General features: G+C 32.9%; 1 protein-coding gene across 3 annotated transcripts; it reads left to right on the top strand.

The window, feature by feature from the left end:
• The first annotated feature begins 541 nt into the window (after positions 1–541).
• Positions 542–14077, top strand: LOC114287574 (origin of replication complex subunit 2). 3 transcript variants are annotated; one of them, XM_028230962.2, is made up of 8 exons: positions 542–906; positions 7647–7848; positions 7926–8032; positions 8129–8261; positions 11751–12042; positions 12782–13009; positions 13099–13318; positions 13499–14077. In XM_028230962.2, the coding sequence occupies exons 2-7, from the start codon at positions 7720–7722 to the stop codon at positions 13296–13298; spliced, it is 1089 nt and encodes a 362-aa protein (XP_028086763.1). In that variant the 5' UTR covers positions 542–906; positions 7647–7719; the 3' UTR covers positions 13299–13318; positions 13499–14077. The 3 variants fall into 3 exon arrangements, with proteins under 3 accessions (XP_028086763.1, XP_028086762.1, XP_028086764.1); XM_028230963.2 differs by lacking the exon at positions 542–906 and adding exons at positions 5813–6806; positions 6883–6951 and having other exon boundaries at positions 13099–13644; XM_028230961.2 differs by having other exon boundaries at positions 13099–13644.
• Positions 14078–20726: the final 6649 nt, after the last annotated feature.

Genomic DNA, 20726 nt, shown 5'->3' with positions numbered 1-20726 from the left:
CTCTCTCTCTCCTTCTGCTCTCACTATCAGCACCTTCTCTATTCTTTTAGTCTCACTATCTTTCTCTTCATCTTTCTTTAGCCATTGCTACCGTTACCATTTTGCCACTTGTCGTTCAACTTATACTCTAATTTCTTTAGTGGCTAGAACCGGAGTTATACCTTTGTAGTCACCTCCACCATCACAATTTCCACCAGAGGCCTCCTTCGCTATCTTGACCACTATCGGAGCTCGACCCTAGCCTATAATCCGTAAGCCCTCCATCCTTTCTTTATCTTTCTCCACTGTTTCAACCCCTATACTCATTGATTTATTATTATTAGTTTTTCATTTTGATTACACATGTTTTGCTGTGGATGAAAGTTCAAATCTAACTTTGTTTGTGACAAAAAGGAAGAGTAATGTCGTATTTGGTTAAGGAAAAGTGAAAAGAAAAGAAAAAAAAAATGTGTAAAATTAAGTAAAAATATATTTTTTTATCTTCAAATTTCTTCAGAAATCTTTTAACAAAATACAACATGAGTATTTTTAGCATAAAAATTTGCATGTTGCGATGCCTTGCATACTGCGATTCCATGACGCTGTATCTGTTCAATTTGTTAATTTGGTTTCAAGTTTTTTTGTATTTCCCAATGCAATGGAGGCCCGACCCAATGGATATCCAATCCGAAATACATGGGTCTCCTTATTTTTTTCCCATTGGATCGGGTAGGTGTCATGTTTTAAATCCCCATTCGGGTTGAATCGGGGATGGTACCCGCTCCATATCCTTATGCTTTGACGAACAGTTAGGGTTTTATATTCGCTCTCTCTCTCTCTCTCTCCCTCCTCCGGCAGCGGCGATCGCCAGCGGCAACGGTTCCAGCGTCGGCTCTCTGCGTCGGCTTTGACCAAGATTCCGGCTAGGTAAGTTTCTCTCTCGTTGTCTCTCTCTCTCTCTCTCTCTCTCTCTCTCTCTCTCTACGCATAGTAATTGTTTCTCTGAGATGAGTGTGTTGGAGCTGTGAGTAAATCTTCACCTTCCCTCTTGTTTTCTCTTCACGAGTTCAAGTTTTGAATTCCCAAAACCTGGCATGCAATTTGAACGATCTCAAGGCACTAGAACGAACGAGCGTAAAAGTAAACTGGTTATTGTATGAATCGATGCTTCAATTATAGAATCAATATATTCTTTGACTCTTGATTGGGTTCATCGAAGTTTAGTTGTAGTAATTTTGTTTCTCTGATTTTTTATTTTTTATTTTTTTGCTTTCAAAACCAGTAGCACCTTTTTTTTTTTTTTTTTTTTTTTTTGGAGTTGTAAGATATATATATTTTTTCAATTACTAATAACTTATTTGATTGTCTCAAGATTATAAATTTAATTACTTTAAAATCTGCTCCATTGCCCCCCATTGCCAGTCCAATTCCCCTTTTAGCTTTTGGCTGGGTAGGAATAAAGAAAGAAAGAAAGAAAGAAGATGTAGTTGAGTTGTCAACTTCTTTATCAAATTGAATATTAGAACCATCATTCATGAATAGTATTACACGTAAAGTAAAGCTGTGACGGGGGTTTCAATTTTATTCTGTGCTTTAGGTTTTGATTTTCAGAAACATGAATTTGGTGCTTTGCTTGTATTTTTGGAGTGAAAATTGCTTTTGTCTATGCAGATTGTTGTTCTTGTTCGAGCCGTTTTCGTGATATTTTTTTGACTGTCGCCAAATTATAGTAATGGTCGCTGTAGTTTCTATCTTGTGTCAATATGGTCCATGTCATTTTAATTTTAATTTTAATTTGAACACATTTACCCTTTAATTTTGACACTTGTCAATTAAGGACAATCGTTAACCATTGTTACATCTACCGTCCAAAATGTGTCACATGCATTGCACGTGACAATCTTTTAAGCGTAATATTGTTCATTTATCTCTTGTTATAAGAGCCAAAATGTCATTTAACTTTTTTCACTCCCTCAATCCTCTACGTGCAGAACCAATCCTCACCTCTACTGTGTTTGGATCTGCGACTCTGCAGTGGGAAGATTGGTGGCTGGGTTTGGTGATGGCTATGCAAAACCAGTCCTCATCGATACCATGCTCTCTCTCCACCATCACCACAAACACCTCCGTCATCACCCACCTCTGTCATACCGCTACCACCATATCTTTCTTGAAAACAAGTTCCGCTACCACTGAGATTGTAGAGTGATTCACCACTGTTAGTCACTAGTGGAGCTTCCCATTGAAATCCACCCACACAACCTCTATTTAATCAAGTTTGCTATATGTTTCTCTCTAATATTTTCAATTGAGCTGAGTAGGTAAATTTGACCAATAGCATGGTCTTCCACAAGACCATGTATTTGATGGTATTCCATCAAATTGAAACCTGAATATCACTGTGATTCTCTTCCTCTTTTATTTTCATTTCCCTTTGGAGTTTCTCTCTCTTTGTCAACGCATCAACTTAATTTTCATCTTTTATTTTCTTATGATGATTTATATCCATGATAATTTATTTGAGTCTTGGGCATGTAATCGGGCAATGGATTTGCTTTGCAGGGGAATTGAAGAGATATTTTAGAGTAAGAGACAATTTTTAGAGAGAATGAAGTGGGGATGTTGAATGTTGTGGGCTAGGTTTGGTGATAGAAATTATTAATCCAAAAAGTTAAAGACTAAAGTGTAACATAACATTACTTTTGGGACTATTAGTGCAATTAACCATATATATATATATATGCATTCATAGGTGGAGAAATTTAATGAGCCTCTCAATGTTTTAGCTTGTTTTGTGTGTTGGTGAGAAAGCATGAGATCTCAAGGAGAAAGCCTCTGTAATCTAAGTGAGCAAGGAGTCTAAAGTGACATACCATTTCTATTTCTGGTGTGCTTTTTGGAGAATTAAATTTTAGATTTCAATCTAATAGTGCTTCTGATTTTTTTGTTGTGATGATTAAATTCCTATCTATGTTGTTTCCACCATTTAAAACAACATATGTTTTGAATACGCTAATTTAGACTAATCGAAAAAATAAGTTATTACCAAACCAAACCAAACCAAACCAAGTCTTAAGTCTCATCAAATGGAGTCAGCTCCATGAATCCTTCTTCTCCACGCGAATCTATTAAAGGCCATTTCGTTAGTCAAATTAAGTATATCCATATCTCTATTTACAACACTAGCCAACGTTAATTTAGGCCTACCTGGTCCCCTAACACTTTCATCTACTGTCACTGTATCACATCTCTTCACTATTGCCTCTGTTGGTCTTCATTGAATATAACCAAATCATCTTAATTGATTCTCTTTCAACTTATCTTCTATTGGTGTTACTCCTACCCATTCCCGAATACACTCATTTCTAATTCTGTCTTGTCTAGTCTTGCCACACTTCCACCTTAGCATTCTCATTTCAGCCACACTCATCTTATCTACATGTTGTTTCTTAATTGCCCAACACTTCGTGCCATACAACATTGTTGGTCTAATAGCCGTTTTGTAGAACTTATCTTTTAGTCTAGTGGGTATTCATTTATCGCATAGTATCCTAGACGCACTTCTCCACTTACACCATCCCGACTTAATCCTATGGGTCACATCCGCATCAATCTTCACCGCTGTTATGATAATCGACCCTAAATAACGAAAATGCTCACTCTTAGGCAGTTTTTGGTTCTCAATCTTCACTTCTCCTCTGTTTTCATTCTATGTACTCTGTCTTAGTTTTGCTTATCCGGAATCCTTTAGATTCAAGTGCGTTTCTCCAAATCTCTAACTTTGTGTTAACTCCTTCTCTAGTCTTATCCACTAGAATGATATCGTCTGCAAAAAGCATACACCATGACACGTCATCCTGAATATTTATCATCAACTAATCCATAATTAAAGCAAAAAGATAAGGACTCAAGTTAGATCCTTGGTGTAACCTTACGGTGATAGAAAATTTATTTGTCTCTCCAGCGGGCGATCTAATAGTGGTCACTACCCCTTCATACATGTCCCTAATCACATCAATGTAATCTTTTGTCATCCCTTTCTTCTCTAACACCCACCATATTATATCCCGAGGTACTCTATCATATGCTTTCTCAAGGTCGATAAACACCATATGAATGTCTCTTTTCTTTTCTCTATACTTTTCTATTACTCTCCTCAAAAGATAAATCGATTCCATTATTGACCTGTCAGGCATAAACTCAAATTGATTATCTGACACCTCTGTTATATCTTGTAATCGGCGTTCCATCACCCTCTCCCACACTTTCATTATATGACATATTAGCTTGATTCCTCTATAGTTGTTGCAATTCTGGACATCTCGTTTATTCTTATAGATTGGCACTAAAATACTCTTCCTCCACTCATCTGACATGTTCCTAGTCAACAAAATTTTGCTAAACAACCTAATCAACCAAGCAACCCTTTTTTACCCAAACACTTCCAAGCTTCAATAGGGATATCATTAGATCCTAAATTTGGTTAAATTTGATGTCTTGGTTGAGAATGAAAATCAAGCATGAAAGTATTCTCCATTGTAGGTGTTTTTAAGGCACATAGTGGGAAAAAAACTCTTGAGTTTGGAACTAAATCCATTTGAAATTTGGATTTGGATAAGGGAAAGGAAAGGAAAGGAAGTGGTTTCTAATTAAATCTTATTTATTTATTTATTATTATCTCTGTGTGTTTATGCGTGTGTGTGTTTGGAGTTAATTGGGATTTAAGAGAAATTAATTTCCTGAATTTGTTTGGTTTTTGATGAAGAAGTTGAAAGAGAATTTTGTTTATAGTGGTGGCTCAAGGGATAGGCAACTTAGGTACTCGCCTAGTGCCCCGAGCTATGAAGCATGGACACGCCAGATTTCATGCCGTGGCAGTGTCTGACACGGGGACACGCCGGGGACACGGGGACACGCCGGGGACACGTACGGGACACGCCGGATGGCGTGTCCCTTTAATTTAATTATTTTTTTTGCAGGGACACGGAGGAGACACGGCGGGGACACGCGTGTCCACCAAATCTGGACACGCGTGTCCAAATCTGGACATAAAGAGCAAAAGAGAAGAGTAAAGAAGAACAGTAAAACCTGGTCTTCGATCCAGTTGAGTCGCCTGTCGACCTCCATTCAGTCGACCACCGTAAGTCACTCTCTCCCTCTCGGCTGTCGACCTCCATCCATGACCTCGACCTCAACTCGCCTCGCCTGTTGACCTCCATCCGTAAGTCTCTCTCTCTCTCGTCCCTGTCTCTCGCCTTTCCTCTTGCTCTCTCTCTCTCTCTCGTTCTCGCATCGATCGCGCATCGATCGCGTCGATCGTTCTCGCATCAATCGCGTCGCGTCTCTCGCTCTCGCGAGAGAGATCGTCTCTCGCGTCTCCGATCTGTTCTGATGCTATCGCCTCTCTGATCTGATTCATATATAATATATATATATATATTTATTAGGTTTAATATATATATATATGTTTATTTATTTAATATTAGTAAAAAAATATATTAGGTATAATATATATATGTATGTATTTATTTAATATTAATAAAAAGGCATATCTTATATAATATATAAATATAAGATATAATATATACTTATATATATTAATAAATAAAAAAAAGTAAAAAAAATAAAATAAAATAATTAATAGAATTATGTTTATTTAAAAATATAATAATTAAATAAAATAATTAACTTGTATTAAAATAAAAATATTTATATAAAAAAAAATTTGCCGTGTCCCCAGCCGTGTCCGTGTCCCCATTTTTTTAAAAATTCCGTGTCCCGTGTCCGTGTCCGTGTCCGTGTCCGTATGCGTGTCCGTGTCCGTGCTTCATAGGCCCCGAGTAGAACATTTTTTTCTCTTACCCTCATTTTGTAGTCACATTCTTGTCATATGACTAGATTATGTAAAAAATTTAAACATTCTTGTGAATCTAAGCTCTCAGATGATCCATACTTCTCCAGAGTTTGTAATACCTCTCGTGCTACAAAACGACCCTCTTCCAAATCATGAACCAATTTTTCCGAAACCAAGTTAACTTCCATCAAATCCTCAGCCACAACATTTAATCTCTAAAAATTCTCACCTGATCTATCCACCATATCTGTCAGCCCTAATTGTGATTCCTCTGTGTTAAGATCTTCGTGAATGATCAACAGCCTTCGATGAGCACGATCAACTGGTTCTAATGCATCACAAGATGGGAGTCGACTCCTTTCCTCATTCACTGAACTTCTTTGAGGCTCAGTTGGTGACTTTCCTCATTTGTTGAACTTCTTCGAGGCTCATCGTCACCGACTAACTCAGAATCTCTAACCCGTGAGGCCAAAAGAATTGGATCAGCCAGTCTACCCAAACCCAACACCGAAACCTTCATCAGCTTGGGAATAGAGGCCCTTGGCCCTTCAATAAAACTTGGGCCCCTCTCCTTATAAATAAGAAAATCCGTTGGGCCCTCATTAAGTGCTGGGCTACGTTCCTTATAAATTTGAAATTCATTTGGGCCTAACTGTTCCTGTCCACCAAAATGATTATCCTTACATGAAATAACCAAATCTTGGGCTGAGCCGACTTTTTGGCCAGGCCCATTAATAATCAAGCACTCAAACTGATTTCCCCTTTCGTCTCTTACTCTTCCTTCATTGCCGTCATCCACCTCGTTCAGTCCACCAAACTGACTCCTCACCTCTCCTTCCTCCGGTACTGGAGTCGCCCGAAACTGGTTGGAAACTCCATTGCCGATGAACCTCCCGTATTCCGATAGGCTTTGATAATGCCTTTAATCGAACAATGATAGAAATTCCTTCCACCTGAACATCAACAGTCGCTGGTAAGATTAGTTTCGGTAATCTTTAACTGGTAAGATTTGTATATATGCACCTAGGCTGAAAGTGAATCTATTTCAGGGTGTTCTGCATCTTCAAATATTGGTGTTGAAGTACCAGAACGGCCAAACTTTGTTTGCTGCATTTAAGGTTGGGTTGTTTGATTGTTTGATTTGGTTATTGTTTTGGTTTCATTTCATCTACATGTTTGGGCACTTTCCTGATCATTTTTTTTTTTGTAATTCATATTCACATACGATGGTTGTTAGGATTCTTTGATCAATTTTTTTTGTGATTCAATTTTTTGATTGATTGATTTGCACATAGACATTGGAAGTTTGGGGAATATAACAAGTTAATCTTTGTCTTTTCTTCTGGTTTGCTTAGTTGATTTGATTTGCATTTTGGCTTATGAACAAACAGAGCAACACCAGATAGGGTGTGGGTGGAAGGATTGTTATCTAAGTTTTATGGGTCATCCTGTCCGCTCCGCTGTTTTTAGGGCTTGTAATCATGTATTGTTTCTTTCATATATATCTAATTGAAGTTCTTATTTCTAGCCAAAATAAAAAAACACCTTAGTGGTACATATTACAACTATGTACTAGTGTTTGTAAAAGGTTTTGAAATTGTGTTTGATGTTGTTTACATTATAGCACCATTGGTTTCATAATAGGTTACTGAATAATTTCAGCTGTTGGCTTTTTGATGGCTGCTTGATTTTTGTGCAAATAGTATATTTCTTTGGAAAAGGGTAGCTAAAATAAAGACTAGTGTTGGAGTAAATAGATGAAAAACTAGCTGGCCAAATAAAGAGTGTACTTTTTTTTGTGTACCTTGGCTAGGTAAAATAAAGATTAATGTTGCAGCTGCTCTTGCCCTACTTTTCCTTTCCTTGAACCTGTTGAAATCAAAACCATGGAGGCCAACGATGTTGACGATGAAGAGTTTGGGTTCTCAAGAAACTATTTTCTCGCAAAAGAGTTGGCCAGTTCTGGAAAGAAATCAACTCACAAGCTCTCTGACATCAATCTTGTCGATGAACAGGTGCTCCCTTTTGCACCCCTTTCTCTCTCTATATGTGCATATATATATATACACTTGTATTCACATTGATAATGCAGGAGCTAAGAGAGGCCACAGCTAAAATCGAGCCTAAACATGAGAGTGAAATTGCGTCTTTGTTGAACAATTACAAAAGTTTGTACTCAAAATGGGCTTTTGAGCTAAGGCATGTACTCAATTGTTGTTCTATTAATTTTCCTTTGTTAATTTTTTGTAAGAAGCTGGAGTTGTTATGTGTTTGTTGTTCTTCAAAATGCCCCAGGTGTGGCTTTGGCCTTTTAATGTATGGTTTTGGATCTAAGAAGGCCTTGATTGAAGATTTCGCTTCAACAGAATTAATTGAGTGTGGTGTTGTTGTAATCAATGGCTATCTTCATTCGATTAATCTTAAACAGGTACGCTAGTATTATACTTTATGATGCTGCTGCAGTGGGCTAAGTTGGTTTAACCATGTTTTTGCATACAATTGTAGTAGTTGACTGCGAATTTGTTCATCCCAGCATTGCACACGTAATGCCATATGACATTATATTGTTTGAGCAATATTAGATCTTTCATTAAGCTCTAAGATATATTACTTTGCAATGGCCATAGGATGGGAATTGGAATAAGAAGCACAAAAACTGAAAGTGTTCACAGTGGGTTATGCATTAGCTATAAGCCTATAATACAAATGCATGGATTGGCACATGCTGTGTCTATCCACAAAGATAATCGTGGTGGCCATGGAGGAGGATGGATAAGAATAAATATTTGACATAGAATATAATAATTGTATAAAATTATATGCTTTGCACGTCTCTCCGATGTATTGTGTCCTATAGTTATTAAATTTGCGTGTCTGTGTCATGTCACGTGTTCGTGTCCGTGTTTCTTAGCCGGGTGATATGGTGCTAGTGGTGGGTGACAGAAGCATTGATAAAGGTGGGGGGAGGAAAAACTGACTGCAGAAATCATTTTGGAGGGGAAATGATGGCATTTGTTTTGGTTGGATGGTGATTGTGTTGTACTTGACACTAATTAAATCTAAAATATTTTTGAAATATTAAGAATATTTATGTTAAAATTGCTAAACCATTTTCCAATTATTATTTTTGGAAATTAGAAGATAACCTTTGGTAAGTTTGGACCTATTATTGTCCCTAGAACATTGAATCTTTGTGAATATGAGTCATCTGATGTCCTTGCAATGCTATTATGGGACCAAATGATTTGGGTAATGTTATCCTTCAATTTGTTGAACACAATCAATTCCTGATTTTATGGTCTTAAGGCACGTGCCCTTAAAAATGGTTTTGTTGCTGTATTCCCTTGCTAGGGTAGCATAATAGTTAAAACTGATCAACCCATCTAACCCCAACAGGTTGGCCTGGTGGCTTGGGTCTTAAGGGTGTGCTCCCTTTGAGGTTCAACGATCGAAACCTCTTAAGTGCTAATAATTCCTTGGGGTCATTGGACTGGGGAAAAACTCTTGATTTAACCGTGGTGCATTTGCGAGAAACTTCTTGCCGAGGGCCTGTGCACCCCTGGCATTAATCGGACTTTGATTAGGACACCTCGGTGGCAATCAAAAAAAAAAAAAAAAACTGATTAACCCATCTAATCTTGCATTACCTATCAGCAGTGTTGAATTTTCAGAATGCTGTATTGTACTTCACCATTGGAGCACTCATGTTGCAGATTATCAGTTTGGATTTGACTGCGTCTTTGCTCATGTCATATGATTGCTTGATGGAACTTCTGTTCTATTTGCTCAAAGTCTGCTGAAATTGATTATAATTTTCTGAAAATTGCCATTTTGTATATTGAACTAGTAGTTAACCATGTGCAATGCAGGGGGCACAAAACAAATTTTAAGTTATATGAGCAAATATATGTCAATTATTATTTTTGCATGTATAGTAAAAATTATGAATGATACATACTATGTGCTACGTAGTATTGTTGTTATATATTTATGAATATTCTATTTAATCAAAATTATCTACAGTCTATTTACTATGTGCTATGTATAAATGAAATTATTTATTTATTTTCACTACGTGAAGTAGATAGCTATATATCATGGAAAGTAAATCATCTCATCTTAATCACAAAAAATCTCTATAACAGGGGCTACTGGTATATTTATAATAATTTTTTTCTCATAGTAAATTAGGCATTTTATTATGTAATGAGAAGTACATCGTATGGTAAAAAACAAAAATCTCTATTTAAATTTTAAAAAAAATATGAATACATCAGCATAGTTTAACCTTGAGCGAACTGGAACTCATGGCCTCAATAGTAGAATTGGCCTGTAAAACTGACAAATTTTATTTGAAAAGTTATAATAACCTCGATAATGCAAATCATGTTAAATAAATATTTTTTTTATTGAAATAAAGACATGATGTGATAAATGTTTTCAATGAAGTCCACTATTAATTAAATATAATTTGAAAGAAATGGTGGACTCTTCTCCTTAATTACTACTAATAAACCACTGAAAACTTTTATTTGTTTATCTTAGAACATTTTTATATGAAATAAAAATTATTCACTCACTCTTTTATAAAGCCTTATTGATAATTAATTAGAAGTATTAGTAATCACCAAAATTGAATTCAATTAATTTAGCAATTTACTTGAAAACATGTTTAAGACTTAGCAACAGTCGAGTGGTGTCTATCTTAGACCATTCATCCCATTAATATTACATTCATATTTATGAAAGCTCTGAATTTGTAGATTTAAGTTTGGGGACCAGCAACACCCAACACTGTATCAACTATACAAATTTTGAACAAAAGAACTATCATGACTTGGAGGGTGGCACCTACCAGCTCTGTTCTTCCTCTGCCTATGATTGGAAAAAGTTTAGGCCTTCAAATTGCTTACTGTCAATTTATAAAGTAAAGAAATAATAAAACAATTAAGATAATTGAGATATAAAACAATTTATTTTTCTATCAATTTATTTATAATTGAGATATATAATAGACATTAAATTTGCAACAAAAAAAAATATTAAAATAAAATATTAATTTGTTTTTAAAAAATAATTTTTTTGTAAAGCTACCATTTTTATAAATACAGGTAGAGTATTTTGCAGTTTTTTGATAGAAATTGTGAGAGCTAAAATTATATTTCTAAATGAATCTTATGCAGTTAAATTACACTATAATTTAATTATTATTTTTTTTAATAAAAAAAATTCAATTAAAAAGATTCATAAGATTGCAGTTATGTATCAACATCATTTAATGAACAAAAATTTCAAATTAGATGAATGTTTATATATACACGCACACACACACTTCAATTTAAGAGGGTTGGATGAAAGTGGTGGGTGAGGAGATATATAATTATTTGAATTAAAAAAAAAAATACTTATAAGAGACATACGGGCAGTTGGGGAGGATGGAAACAGAGAATTAATTGAATCTAATGATTTCAATTGTATTTTGAAATTTTTGTAAATAAAAAAAAAGTTGATAGCTTAAAGATAACGCTGTTCGAAGTAGGATTTATATAATATGTAGGGAACTTAATGTATTAAGTAATTAATAGAGTGGGTCTACTAAATATCTTATGATGTGGCAATTTAAAAACGAGACAATGTAGAGTGCTATGTAGACACAATTTAGGAAAAATCATAAAAATAAGGATAAACTCTACTTTATATACTATATATTGGGTTGGGTAACGGAATCATGCTCTCAAAGTATAAAAGGTTAAACTTCAAGCAATTATGACTGATTGGCAGAATTTGTTTCACCTTCGGACATTGTATTTGCATTATAATTTGAGCAAATTTCTATCCATTTAGCTCAGAAGGCAAATATTAATTGTTCATTTTTCTTATCATGTTTAATAGCAAATCATGAATATTAAACTTGTAGGTTATGATAGTCTTGGCTGAACTTCTATGGGATCAATTGAAAATCCAGAGGACTCCTTCAGGAAACTTGTCTAAAGTTCAACAGCCATTTAATTCCCGATCCATAGACGATCTTCTTTCTTTTCTAGATGGCCCGCAAGTGGAGGGAGATGAATGTTTTGTTTGTGTTGTTGTTCATAACATTGATGGGCCTGGATTGCGAGACTCTGACACTCAACAATATCTTGCAAGAATAGCTGCGTGTTCTCATATACGCGTTGTTGCTTCTATTGATAATGTGAATGCACCTCTTTGTAAGTATTGTCTTCTTAGCATTTTTTTTTTCACAGGAAAATATTCAACATTGGGCATCTTGTAAACCATTTTCCATCATTTTTTTCCCCATTCATTTGGCCTTTTGCATTATTTTGTTAAATGTTGCATTACCCATATACCCACTAGGTCACAAAAAATGTTTAAGACCCAACAAAAATTCTCTCACCATTTAACCCACAACGATGTGGAATGATAGATGTTAACTTTTGATTTGCCACACACTCAATTGTGTAGGGCATTTCTTCGTTGCCACATCATTGTTGGTGAATTTAAGGGTCCAAATTGTGTGGGTCTCTAGCACTTCTCAAGAGGTCACACATGTTCAACTCCCTTCCCCCTCCAATGTACCCAAAAAAAAAAGTTTACAGCTAGGTGATGATCCTTGATATAACTAGTGAATTATCAGGTTAATGTAGTAATAAAAGTGGTGATTTAATTTTGGGGATTTATTGTTGGTTGGATGATTGTGGTATCTATCCCCCTCCCTCCTTTCCCCTTCCTTTTTAAAAAGAAAAAGCACTCCAATTTATTTTTGAAACATGATTATCACCTTTATGGGCCTCATTTGAGTGCAGAACACTAGCCTACAACTAGAGCAGTAAAAAAGCTTACCTTGTGATGCTTCATTGCAGCTGAACTTGTAGCATTATTGAATATAGTACCTTTTCTGCTAGTTCATTTTTGTGCATAATGATGAATGATTGGGTTTGATACTAGTGTGGGATAAGAAGATGGTTCACACACAGTTCAACTGGTGTTGGTATCATGTCCCTACATTTGCTCCATACAAGGTTGAAGGAATCTTCTATCCGTTGATTCTTGCACATGGAGGCACTACCCAAAGTGTTAAGACAGCTTCAATAGTTTTACAGAGTTTGACGCCTAATGCCCAGAGTGTGTTCAAAGTTCTTGCGGAACATCAACTGGCTCATCCAGATGAAGAAGGCAAGTAATTTCTTTTTTGCTTTGGAGTTATAATATCTGTCACAACTTGAATCTTTTATTTCATGTTACTCTTTTTTTTCTCTTTTCAGGGATGCCAATCAATACATTGTATACAATCTGTCGAGAGCGCTTCCTGGTTAGTAGTCAGGTAACACTGAATTCCCACTTGACAGAATTCAAAGATCATGAGTTGGTCAAGACTAGAAGACATTCTGATGGCCAGGATTGCTTGTACATTCCTCTAACAACAGATGCGCTTGAAAAGCTGGTACTAGACATAAGTCAATAGTGGATGACTCAGCTCTAAAGGTGAGCTGGGACATTTTTTACCCAAAATATTAGACATAGGTTGTGACCGGAACTAGTGCCATCATGTGTGGCACCAGTTTAGATCCATCAGTGAACTTCAGTCTTTTAGCGCAACAACATATGCTTACCAAAATCATTGTATTGCATCTATTTTCTATTTCATTCTCCTTGAAACTGCAGGAAAAGAGCTTTGTTGGATGGAGACTGGTCATCTTGGATGGGTTATAGTTTCAGAGTTTAATTCATTAGATTCCAATGCAATTAGCCCTGCAGGATTGTACGTGTCACCTTATGAATGTTATCCAAGCACAATGTTATTCAATTAATAATATGTATATGGGAATGGCTTCCCTCCGGTCCAACTGGAGGGTGTTGTTGGGCCTGTGCTGGTCTATCATGGGTCCCGTTTCGATAATTCGAACCGTGTAATGTGTAGAACTTATCGAGTACTATATAATTATAAAAAAATCACGTTGATCAAATAGCGATAGATACATGATAAAATCAGTTTTGTATATGAAAAAATAGATGGTAAAAAAATAAACGGTTGACAGAAATCGGATTCGATGAAATAGTTATCGATATCTGATCAATGTGATTTTTTACAAACGTATAGTATTTGATAAGTTCTACATATTAAACGGTTCAAATTATTAAAATGGGACTCATGGTAGGCCTTCATGTGTCCAGCAGCACCCTCCAGTCCTTATTAACTTGAGGGAAGCCATTCCCTATGTATATATATGATTGTGGCCTCAATTGCTTGTTCATTTGAAATCATAGCCGTACTCTGGAATTTTAGGATGGGATGATTCTATTCACACATCACTAATACACATCATTACTTAGGATACACAAAATAATTTTTAAGGTTTAAAAATATCTTAGTTTGCATCTAACTTTTCATTACTAATCTTATATTAGCACACCACTAATTATTTGAATACACACTATTACGCATGCTAAAAATTCATCATCTTCACCACTACACAACAAAAATCCCACAATCTTTAGAGCAAAGACTAATAGAAACCATCTTTGTTGGTCTTGATCTCCATTGTCGGCGGAGGTTTCATTCGGCTTCCATCTTCACTGGTGTTGAACTCTTGTCGTGTCACATCTGGTCTTGTCGTTTCTGATCACCAGCGGAGTGTTTCATTTGACCTCCATCTTCACCTGCGTTGATCTTCATTGTCAGTGTCAAACTCTCGTCTTTCGTCCTTGTTTCAAAGTCATTAAATTAGTCATATTAATAAATACATAATTGAACAAACTTAATGTGTTCAAAAATTTATATTTAAAAAATGAATAAAAGTTTAATTTATTTTTATTGAATTAATTTAAAATGTTTAATTTTTTATGTATGAACATTTAATATTTAGTCAATCTTAATAATTTGAAAAAAAATATTCTGTTTAAATATAAATAATTGAACACTCTATAAAAGTTCAATTTTGGTTATCTGAACAAGACAAACAAATTGATTTTTCCAACATACAGGCGACATAATAAAAAAGCAAAAAATAAATTAAGTCAACTAATTTTTTTAATGTTCAAATCAACATTTTCAATATTTATATCAGAATTAATCATCTCAATGTCATTTATGATGTGCAATATTCAAAACTAATTGATTTTAATATTCTTAAACTCTAAATTTTCAAATACAATAATATTTTGAATTTAAAAAACAAGTATAACGGAGAAGAGAATGAAGTGAGTTAATTGATAATGAAGGATACCATAAGTGTATATTAATGGTGAAGATGATGAAGAAATGCACAAGTGTGTGTTAAAACCCTAAACTCTATAGGAATGATGGGTGTGTGAACAGTATTTTGTATTTTTAAATATGAAATTTTTGAATAAGTAGAATACACCCCATGTTTTATTTAATAGTCATTTCATTAGAGGATATTATTGAAATATAAATTTAATCAATTAATGGTATTTATTGAGAGTATTAGTGGCGTACGATGTCATTCTCTCTTTTGTGTAAAGACAAATTTGCACCACTTCTTGGTAAATTTCCCACATATATATACTAATAAAGCATGCTCGTGCAAGGCACGGGCTGGTTGAAGAAGATATTTGGATTTTATTTTTAATTTGAATAAATAATAAATACATTTTCTAAGATTTATTATACAACCATAATGATGTAAACTTTTTAGGCGTTCATCTTTTTAGTCAACTGAGCGTAAAGTTTAAATTAACAAAATCTAAAACTGCGAATTTATTTTATTATAATGTGAAACTCTATTTCTGCTTTTTTTCATTTTAGGGGTAATAACCATGTGCCATGTGTTTTTTTTTTTTTTTTGGATGACTAATATTTAATTTTACAAAAATTCAAGATTCAATAGTCAAAAGTTGAGAACATAACACCCATATAAATAATCACTCTAAAATCACTTTTAAAGAAAATGGAGAAATACTATGGTGTAACTTTACAACAAAATGTGTGTCTTGCCATAAAATGCGTAATTTTATCACCAAAATTCGTAACATCAACTACAAAATAAGTAACTTCGCAACAAATTGGTATAACAAAATGTTCAAAATTTGGTGTTTGATGGTGCAAAAATTTGTGACTTAGTTACGACATTTTTTAAAAGAAGAATTTAGTCAACCCCCCTCCCCCATTGGACCATTGTTTGTTGAAAATAGCATCCCAAATTATTTTGTTTCATAAACTCCTAAAGAGGAAGCACATAATTGAATAAGGACAAAGTAAAATATATTCTTTTTCTTAGACAATATTGTCAAAGTAACAAATTACTGTAAGACAGAATATGTTACTGTGACGGTAATAAAAAAAATCAAGAAAGAATTTTATAGTCAACATGGATCTTATTTGATAGATCTTAATGAGAGGATTCTAAAAATACTAATTTTATTAAAAACTGACATTTAGATCAAAAGTTATATTATTTTAAAATTTAATATTTTAGTAATAGTGATATGTGTTGGACCTTTCAAGAAATTTTTTTTTATACTTATCCTTAATGCATTAAAGTTTTATTGTGAGGAGGCTTTGACCAAATTCCCTTTTTTTTATTACACCAATTTGTAGCAAGATTAAGCATATCGTGGTTAATGTTGCGAAATTTTGTGATTAAGTTTTTTTTTTTTATTTTTGTGGTAAAGTGCATGTGGTATGCACCTCTAAAGGGGTGCATATTATAGCATTTTCCAATAAAATAACTCTACAAAATCCCGCTTTTAATTTGTTTTTTTGTCACATGGTCTATGGGCATGGGTCAAATGTTAAAATACAAAAATTTGTATGAAAAAATGTAAATTGATTAAATTATTTAAGTTTATTACCTGTGTACTATCTTTTATGAGAGCATGGACGGCTTAAATTTTTACAACTTTTAGGCACTAAAATTTAAATGAAACATTTTTATATATTTTATACATCTTAATATTTTTAAATTAAAATATTAATAAATAATTCATTAAGTTAATTAATAGTTTTTAATGATATAAAAAATATCTTTCAATGAATAATTGTGATAATTTTATTGCTACATAAGAAAGTAGTTATTTATTTATTTATTTATTTCCCAAAATAAAATATTCATATTTCATAACTGACTAAGTTTTTCTGTATAATTACGAAAAAATCATCATCTAAATTAATACCAGCAATATTGGTAAATATTACCAAAACAAGAGGGCAAAATAGGGAAAATTATTTATTTATTTATTTTTGTTGTAGTTGTAATTTCTAATATTATAAGGGCAACTCATATTTTAAATAAATCTCATGGGTGTATTGTTAATTTATTTAGAAACAAAATATTTATGTTTTATTACCGGCCAAGTTTTTCTAGATAATTACGAGAAAAAATTCAGCATCTAAATTAATATTGGTAAATATTACCAAAAAAAGGGCAAAATGGGGGGAGGAGGGAAACCTCTTTGACCAAAGCTATTTTCAAAAATAAAATATTCATGTTTCATAACTGAGCAAATTTTTTTTTGCATAATTAAGAAAAAACCATCATCTAAATTAGTACTAGCAATTGGTAAATATTACCAAAAAAAGAGGGCAAAATGAGGAAAAAAAAGAAGAGTAAAGCCGCTTTGACCAAATCTATTCTTATATATATATATATATATATAATAGTTTAAAAATGCTTGTACAAGGCACGAGCTATTATTATAGTTTGTTTAAGTTTTGTATTTTAATAATTTTTTAAAAATTAAAATATTGTTTTCTGAAACTAAATTGAATAAATCATTAGATATATAATAGAATTATGTGATATATGTATCATTTTTTGATTTGTTATACAGCTAATAATATAGACTTCAAATTTATTATAGAATTTAATTATGTGGTATTATAGAATTATGTATTATATGTTTACCATTTCGTTTTGGATGAAATTATGAGTCTTTAACATTTCTTTCGAATTTATTAAAAAAAAATTATGATATGTAACTTTTCTCAACAAATAAATATAAAACAAATACTAAGATAATTCTCTCATCTAAAAAAAATACTAAAATAATTCACTAAACTAATAAATAAGCAGAAAAAAATTATTTAACAATTTCTAGTTTAAAAACCCTGTGCAAGGCACGGACTATTATTATAGTATGTTTAAGTTTTGTATTTTGATAATTTTAAAAAAATTAGAATATTGTTCTATGAAATTGAATAGAATAAATTATTAGATATATGATAGAATTATGTCGTACGATATGTATCATTTTTTGATTTGTTATACACCTAATGATGTAGACTCCAATTCTATTACCATATCATTTTGGGTGAATTTATGAGTCTCTAACATTTCTTCTGAATTTTTTGAAAAAAAAATTATGGTGTGTACCTTTTCTAAACAGATAAATATAAAACAAATACTAAGATAATTCTCTCATCTAAAAAAAATTACTAAAATAATTCACTGAACTAACAAAGAAGTAGAAGAAAATACATATATATACAAATCACTAATTTTATTAATACATAAATCATACTCGCATAACAAATGACCAATTTTACTAATAAGTAAATCATTAAGTAAATTAACAATTTTTAATGATATAAAAAATATTTTTCAGTTAACTATTTTGTTAATAAATAAATCATTAAGTTAATTAACAATTTTTAATGATATGAGAAATATTTTTCAATAAATAATTTTGATAATTTATCATTGCATAGAAGAATACTTTTTTTCCCTAAGTATTGTGTTAAATTAAAATTTATAACAAACAATAATTGTAATTTTTAGTATTATAGGACCGATTCATATTTTAAACAAACTTTATGAGTGTGTTTGTAATTTGTTAAAAAATAAAATATTTATGTTTCATAGTTGACCAAGAATGTTTGCGTAATTACAAAAAAACTTGTTTCATAATTGACCAAGAATATTTGTATAATTACGAAGAAAAACCTGTTGCATAATTGACCAAGAATATTTCCGTAATTACGAAAAAAACCTTCACTTAATATATAAACCACCATTAGTGAATTATTCAAAATAAAAGGGTAAAATCGGAAAAAAATACGAACCTTAAACAGCTAAGCAGTTCTTATATATAGATATATACTAGGTCAAAAAGCCCGTGCAAGTTACAGGCTACTATTATGTTATGTTTGGATTTCTAATACTCTCTCGTCCCAAAATAATAGTCATTTTTGAAAAATCTAACTTTTGTTGGTAGTACAATTATTGCACTTTAAAAATGTTAATTTTACAAAATTACACTTTGATAATACATTTTTTTTGGGACTATCAATTGTCATAATTATACTTTTTGTATTGTTAATGAATTCAAAATAAGGGTAAAATAAAAAAGGGCAAATTACATATACTCCCTCAAGGTTTGGCTAAATTACAAATACCCCCCTGAGGTTTGAGAAATTACAAATTCTCCCCTGAATGCTATATTTGCATAACAAATTATGGTGTAATTTGTTATGAAATTTAAACCTCTAGGGGCAAATTGTTATAAAAATACAAATCTTAGGGGGCGGGATGTAATTTCTGAAACCTCAGGGAGGTATCTGTAATTTAGCCAAACCTCAAGGGAGGTACATGTAATTTGCCCAATAAAAAATTCACATTATTTTAGTCGTTGATTATTGAAAATAAACTAATATTTTGGAACAATGAAAAATGAAATAAGGGACTAATATTTTGAAACGGAGAGAGTATATAATGTGTCTAGATTTCTAGCTCAAATGGCTGGAGTCTCGAACTCCTTATTTAGGCCTCGTTTGGCAAGTTAATATTTTAGTTAAAAAGTCAAAAAGTTACTAAAAAAACCAAAAAACTTGTAACATATACCAAAAAGTCAAAGATTTCATTTTCTCTCTACTTTTTGCGCATCTTTTTGTAAAAAGCCAAAAAACCATCCCAAATATTCTAATTTTTTTCATCTCATATTTTAACCAAAAAAATAAAAAAATTACTAAAATAACATGTTCCCAAACGAGACCTTAATATCGGTTGGCCCATAGTCCAGCACCAAGTGAACTGCAGCTAAACGATGAATAAAAAAGAATATGATGCCTTCATAAAGCACAATATTTTTGCTACCTACAACAAGGCAGAATCCTTTATTGTTTTGACAATATCATTTGATTGGAAGAATAATGCTTGGGACTCCCTTTTGGGGTCACCCCCTCACCCCCCCTTGCCACGTGGCGAGTGGTGATTGGAGGAGCAGGAAAAAAAAGAAAAAGAAAAAGAAAATGTAACCAATGAAAGAGAGAGGGGGTCAAAAGGGGTGGGTGAAAAGGGGGGATGAATCATTGTTGTTGATTGGAAACCATACACATTTTTAACTGGTGTAGTATTTCCTATTCAGCACTTTATGTGATCCATACATATTCCGTGGCATTATAGTGGACTCTACTGTCAAAATTAATCACAATAATAGAAGGTACCACATGACATATATCCTATCCGTAGACAAAACTTTCTCCTCTTGAAGGGACTTTGGATCTTTCTCCTATACTGGCATTCCTTGTTTTAAATGCCTTTACAAGCACTGCTGCTACACTTCCTGTTGAACTTCCACTGACAACCATATCTCATGAACTTCCAACTTCTTTTACAACAGCATCTAATGTTAATGCATCATAGCAGAAATGGATAAGAAGGCTCTATGGAAGTATGAGAAAGAGCTCCTGTGGTGGCAATTAGGACAAAATTAGGAACTTTTAGTTTGTTTTTAACTAATTACCTTTTTAGTTAATGGGCTGGATTTTGATTGGGTTTTTAGCACTTGTTGTTTTTGTTTTTATTGTTTTCAAGAAATACTATTTTGATTAGGGTTTTTAATGTGAGAAGTTATTATTTTTTGGAAACATCATTTACCATAAGCGTGAGTATTTCTCTGTACATGGTCATGGTGGAATTCCCAAACCCACCTG

This window comes from Camellia sinensis, unplaced genomic scaffold (assembly GCF_055761805.1).
Source record: "Camellia sinensis isolate YWXY unplaced genomic scaffold, ASM5576180v1 Unanchor3, whole genome shotgun sequence".
NCBI classification, from domain to species: domain Eukaryota; kingdom Viridiplantae; phylum Streptophyta; class Magnoliopsida; order Ericales; family Theaceae; genus Camellia; species Camellia sinensis.
The sequence above is the reverse complement of the archived record's forward strand: the minus strand, read 5'-3'. Positions and strand labels throughout refer to the sequence as shown.